This window comes from Physeter macrocephalus, chromosome 6 (genome assembly GCF_002837175.3).
Source record: "Physeter macrocephalus isolate SW-GA chromosome 6, ASM283717v5, whole genome shotgun sequence".
Lineage (NCBI taxonomy): Eukaryota > Metazoa > Chordata > Mammalia > Artiodactyla > Physeteridae > Physeter > Physeter macrocephalus.
Window position 1 is genome coordinate 72,218,906 of NC_041219.1, and position 6,000 is coordinate 72,224,905.

General features: G+C 42.0%; 1 protein-coding gene and 1 non-coding gene across 3 annotated transcripts in view; both read right to left on the bottom strand.

Moving 5' to 3' along the window:
* Positions 1-3,413, bottom strand: part of BCAT1 (branched chain amino acid transaminase 1) — a 105,141-nt gene extending 101,728 nt beyond the window's left edge. Inside the window, exon 1 of one of the 2 annotated variants that reach the window (XM_055085509.1) lies at positions 3,229-3,413. In XM_055085509.1, the coding sequence (XP_054941484.1) occupies positions 3,229-3,234 (6 nt within the window). In that variant the 5' untranslated portion in view covers positions 3,235-3,413. The remainder of the gene's footprint in view (positions 1-3,228) is intronic. The other variant, XM_007101353.3, reaches the window with a different exon arrangement.
* Positions 2,499-2,648, bottom strand: LOC112066380 (small nucleolar RNA SNORA62/SNORA6 family). The gene has a single exon (XR_002892599.1). It is a non-coding gene; the product is annotated as a small nucleolar RNA SNORA62/SNORA6 family (small nucleolar RNA).
* Positions 3,414-6,000: the final 2,587 nt, after the last annotated feature.

Genomic DNA, 6,000 nt, shown 5'->3' on the forward strand with positions numbered 1-6,000 from the left:
GACTTCTTTCCTTGCTGTGCAGAGACTTGCTTGTGGCTGGCCTTGGTCGCGGACCCCGAACTGCAATTCTCTGCTGATCCCAAACAAACCCATCTTTGCTGGAGAAATATTTGCCACAGTGTATTTGTTTTAGGTCAACCCTTCCCTGGTCTATCTCTTAATATTAGAAATAATGAAAAAAAAAAAAAGAAATAATGAACTGAAGGGGAGCAGAATAGATAACCCCTAAAATATGCCTCTTTGGTAGAAGGATTATTTTGAACTGATTATCCCTGAAAGGCTGCAGACACAAAAGAATATTTGAAAACAGAGCAGAAGTTGCATTTACAAGGGAAATCCCCATTTGTAAAGGTGTCTCCCTCTTTGTACCAAGAAAGGAAGGATAACTAAATCTCTAGAAACTCATACCAGTGGAGAAGGTACCGACTTAAATCTGCAATTTTCTGTGCATTTCTGATAACCTCCCATAACTGGTTTGCTCCACTGCTCCAGTATCTTTCTTTTGTCTTTAGCTGAAGATGATATTTAAGGCGATAGCTTGGGCCATTGCAGGGAGTGACTCAGTTTTCCTGGGTATCTTCCATGTATACAGGAGGTATACATGTTATTAAACTTCTGGGTGTTTTTTCCCGTTAATCTGTGTTTTATTACAGGGATATCTTAGCCAAGAATCTAGAAGGGTAGAGGGAAAATTATTTTTCCTCCCCTACAGAACTAAAAGTCCTGAACTGATGTAAGGGATAACATCTAAAATTATGAAAATAGTTGGGAGATATACAACTACTGAAGGAAACCATAACTTGATTTTAATTCTTAGCATAAACCTCTGTAATAATCAGGGGACTGTTCTCAACTTTCTTTCACAAGGTTTTAAGCCCATTTCAAATGATTAGACCTTCTCAGGTTCAATGAGCTGACAGGCAAGAGAAAGTCTTGCATACAAATGGAAAATTTTCTTAACTCATCTTCCTTTCTCTCTGTAGTTCTAAAATTAAATGAAGTTATTTATTATGGAAACTCACTAAATGAAATATTGGCCAAAATTAAACTCTCATTTTTTGTTCTGCCTTTTTCTTTTTTTTCTTTCTCACCATTGCAGGTTCTACCAACGCCCTTTTGTTAGGCCTGCTTAACTAGCTACGCATCTCTGAGCCTGGCCTGAGGGGCCACATCCTGGGTCTGGAATGTGAATCCCCTCTCCCTGCCAGGCGTCCTGTTGGGCCCCCTGCGCACACACGCAAACAACCCTCTCCCTTCATTTAACCATGCATCCCTGCCAAGGACTTCTTATCTCTGTCCTTTCAGATATGTCTCTTGTAAATCTCCACCTTAATTCAGTAAGTTATAGTATGTAATTACCACTTTTATACACATCCTATTCAATGTATATGCTATTTTTCTCACTCGTTGCCCATTCTGTATGTGTCCATCTTAAAATAATAGCTCCCAGGCAAGACCATGTCTGGAAAATTTGCTGAGGACAGAGCCTATCATGGTGTCTTGTGCAAATAACTTTTTTTTTTTAAATGATGACCCAAGTATGAGCATTACTTAGGTAAAAGATTAGTAGAAAGGTTTTTTAAAATAATAAAAACACACCTAAAGGAACCTTAAATACTCCTTAGATCTTGCCTAAAATACATAAGCATTTCTTTCTTAATCTTAGTAAAATATCAGAAAACAGAAATGAGACTACTTGAAGATATCTTCAGTTCCTGTGTTATAAAAAGTACCTCGTAAAAGGGAAGGGGGTTTTGGACTCATGTTAAGGCACCCATGAACTTACAGATAATCAACTACATACAGATAATCAACCACAGTTCCACATGGTACAGGGGAAAGTTGGAAAAGCAAGACTGTTTATTCTCATAATTTTCTCCTTTTACTCACTAATTCAATACTCAATCAAAGAGTATTTTTCAGCTGAAAGTAGACAGGCATGAGCAAAAGCCAGAACTAGAATCTCTTAACTCTAGAAGAGGAAGGCTGCTGAATTTTTCACCGCGGGGCACTTGCATATCTCTTCTTAATACAGAACTACGTTTCCACTCATTTCCTGCTTAATCATAGTGGAAATTTTTGTTTGGTGACAAGGCACCATTGACATATTATTTCTCGTAAGTGAAACTGTAGACTGGAATGGGTTGTGGATAAGCCCAGTTGAAAACCGTACCTATCTCCCTCCTTGGAAACTCTGAAACTCAGCTTTTTTTTCTCCTCAAAGTTCAGACTGCATATAGGAATCTCCTACTTCCAAGATGTTAGAAGGCAGGACTACTTGCCCATCCTTCACTTTCCTTTAAAAAAGCTGCACTTCAGTTTTTCATATCATTGCAGTTTTCCTGCGTGTAGGACCAGGAAAACAGAACCCTTAAATCTGTTCATTTCTACACATAAACCTTCCCAAGCAATAGGCAGCTGGGCTAATTATCCTTGATTAGCATAAGAATAAAAGACCCTAGGGTGTTCTTTTTTTTTTCTTTTTTTTTTTTTCATACATTTGTAGCAAGTATTACTATCAAACTCCACTCGTTGGGCCAGAGACCCTTGTGATGTTAGCGAAAAACTTGCCCCTCATGTAGCACACTACCTACACTTGTGAGTTCATCGGCCAGTGGCCTCAACTCCAAGCTCTAACAATGAGCAGCCTAGGGTGTTCTTGAATAGAAGAATGCCCTTAGGCTTCTTTGATTTGTAACTCTTAGGAGCTTGACTATTCACAAGAAACAAAGTAAGACAAGCCTGTTTTAATAGCGATGAGACAGCCCCCATTACCTAGTTCTGCACCTCCCTCCTTTATAACTTAACACCGAGCAGAAAACCCGTTTACAGCCAGTGACATCCCGCAGACCGCTCCTCCGAAATCCCCCCCCTCCTGGGCATCTTAGAAAACTGAGAAGAGCTTCCTCTTCCTTTCCGCGCTTCAAAACAGGCAGGGGAAGGAGCTGCGAGCAGCCTTTTTATCTCGGTTCACGAATGCGGTAGTGAAGGAGCTTGAGGCGGGCGGTACGTCCTGTGACCGGGGGTTAAGCAGAAGTCTGAAGAGAAGAAGAATGTAAGGTCCTGTCCGACGATGACTGATAAGGGAAAAATTGCAAACGTGTGCGTGCCAAGAAACCGTGTGGTCCTTCCTCCGTCCCCTTTCTGCCAAGTGTGCGTTTGAGGAATCGCAGGCTCAATCCACACACACATTTTTGTAAAAATACAGTCAGAATCATAAGCAGTTACCTTCATTGTTCGGTCGGCCGTGAGAGCAGCTCGAGGTGAGCGGAGGCAAAGGCGCTGCGTCCCAGGCGTTCCGGGCGGCGCGAGTCTGGGGAAGCGGCTGGAGGGGCGGCGGGCACACGTGGCGGGCGCCTCGCAGACTGGCCCTGGCAGCGGCGATCGCTGGCTCTCCTGCAGATTGCATCAGCAGGAAGAGTCTTGCGGCTGTGTTTCCCCCAGACGGGCCTCAGAGGGGAGAGCCTCTTCCGCACGAAAATTCCGACCCGGCGCCCAGTCCAGACCCTTACCCACCGCTCACTCCTGGGGGGTGGAGGAGGCCAGCTTTTCAAACGCGTAACCCCTGAATTAGTGCCTGGGTGCGCGTATATCATTGATGTGGGGGTGTCAAAGAAAAGGAGAAAAACAGATCACAGATCATGATTGCCGTTCCCTCCTTAGCTGGCTGCCTGCCCACCTCACTTTCCACTCTCCCCAAAGTAACTTTCCTTCATGCCCCTGATCAAAATTATTCAATGGATCCCGGTCATCTAAAACAGAAAAATTTAAAATGTATATTTTGAATAGTAAAGAACACGTGCTTGGTTTTTAAGAGTTTGCCAATCTGTTTCTCACACCCCTTCCTCACACCCCTTCCCACAGTCCCCTGCTCAGTCAACATTTTTTGTCAACTTCTTATACACTTGGGGGAATTATTCTAATCCTTTGACTGAACATGTACAATTTTTTTCTGATTTGAATATTGCCTGCTAGCCCAGTTCATGCTCTCTGGGTCCTCCTCTCCCCACTTCTACACAAAAGTTCCAGCATTTCTACTGTTCCAGCTGTCTGGTCAGGCTCCACGATTTTGCTTAAATGCCCTTCTGGTTGACCACTCTCTGACTCACTCTCTATCTGGCAACTTCCGGTTTTTGTAAACCTCAGCTAGAGTCTTTGCTATGAAGTCATAGCTGAGTCCCTCAAGCAGAACTGAGCTCTTGTCTATGCACTGCGCTTTGTCCGTATCCTTTATTTTAATTATTTGCACGGATGTTACATCATTAGATTACGAGATTCTTGAGGGTAGATCCTCTGTGGTATTCATCTCCTACAGCCAGTAGACTGCCTTGGAGAGGGAGTGTTCAACACAAATGTGTGTGTGGATACTTAACTAAATTTGGTTAGGTGAATGAATGATAGAGTCTTTCATTTGCTAAATTTATTGAGCTTTTTTTTTTTTTTTTTTTGGTGGCTCTGCAGGGTTTGTGGGATCTTAGTTCCCGGACCAGGGATTGAACCCGAACCCTGGGTGATGAAAGGGCGGAGCCTTAACCACTGGACCGCCAGGGAATTCCCTGAAGTCTTATAAAGTGTCAGGCACTGGGCAAGATTCTAGGGGTAGAGTGGTAAAAAGAAAAAAAAAAAAGTGACACACATGGAGCTTATATTTTAGAGTGGGAAACAGAAAATGAACATGAATCAGGTAGCAAAATGTCCATCAACTGATGAATGGATAAATAAAATGTGGTATATTCACACAAAAGAATATTATTTGGTAATAAAAAGAAATGAACTACTGATACATGCTATAAAATGAATTAACCTTTCAAACATTACACAAAGTGAACAAAGCCAGTCACAAGTGATCACAAATCATAATTCCATTTATCTGAAATACCCAGAATAGGAAGATCCATAGGCACAGAAAATAGATGGTTGTTGCCAATCTAGGGAGAGGGGGGAGTAGAGAGTCGCTGCTAATGTGTACAGGGTTTTTTGGGGGGGATGATTAAAATGTTCTAAAATTCAGTTGTGGTGATGGTTGCACAACTCTGTGAATACAATAAAATAGAATTATACTCTTTAAATAGGTCAATTGTATGAAGTGAATTACATCTCAATAAAGCTGGTTTTTTTTTTTTTTTTTTTTTTTTTTTTTGCGGTACGCGGGCCTCTCAAGGTGTTATTTTTTAAAAATCAGGTGGCAAGTAGAAAATTTTATGGGGATAAATAAACCACGGTAAAGGGATAGAAAATGATGGGGTGATAGACCTGAATGAATTAATGAGTAAATTCTGAACCATGCCTGGCAATGACTTCTAGATCTAATGACTTTCCTACGTAAGCAACAAAGGAAGAGAGAAGGTGGTATAAAGGCAAAGAGCTTGAAGGGAAGCTAGAAGTAAAGCGAAAGAGGACTTGTGGGAATTAACATCTACAGAAGAATATGAGAACAATCTCTCTATGGCTCTGTCTGTTCTCCCATTTCCCTCTGATGTTGAGAGGAGTGTCCCACAGAGTGGGACAATGAGTGTCTACTCATTGCAACATGCAAACATTCCCCAAACTTCCCTCCTGGACACCAAAAATGCTGTTTCCCAAATGAAGAGGGTCATCATCAGCCAAGATTGTTATGCTGTCAGTGGCTCTACACTTCAAGAAAGTCACGGTTAAAAGACATTAAAGGAAGTTGCATTCTTCAAATTTGATGTATTCCATATCTTTATCCATGGGCAGTGGGCTTTTTGTTTGTTTTGTTTTTTTGTGTGTGTGTTTTTCTGAACTCAAAGAAGAGACAGAATTTCTAACAGTTCCCAGAGACACTAACTTTGAGATTTATTTCAAAGCCCCAGACAGCCCAGCTCCATTTTGTCATCACTGTCATTAAAAAGTCTGTTACTGGGGTACTTCCCTGGTGGCACAGTGATTAAGAACCCGCCTGCCAATGCAGGGGACACGGGTTCGATCCCTGGTCCGGAAGATCCCACATGCCTCAGAGCAATTAAGCCCGCGCACCAC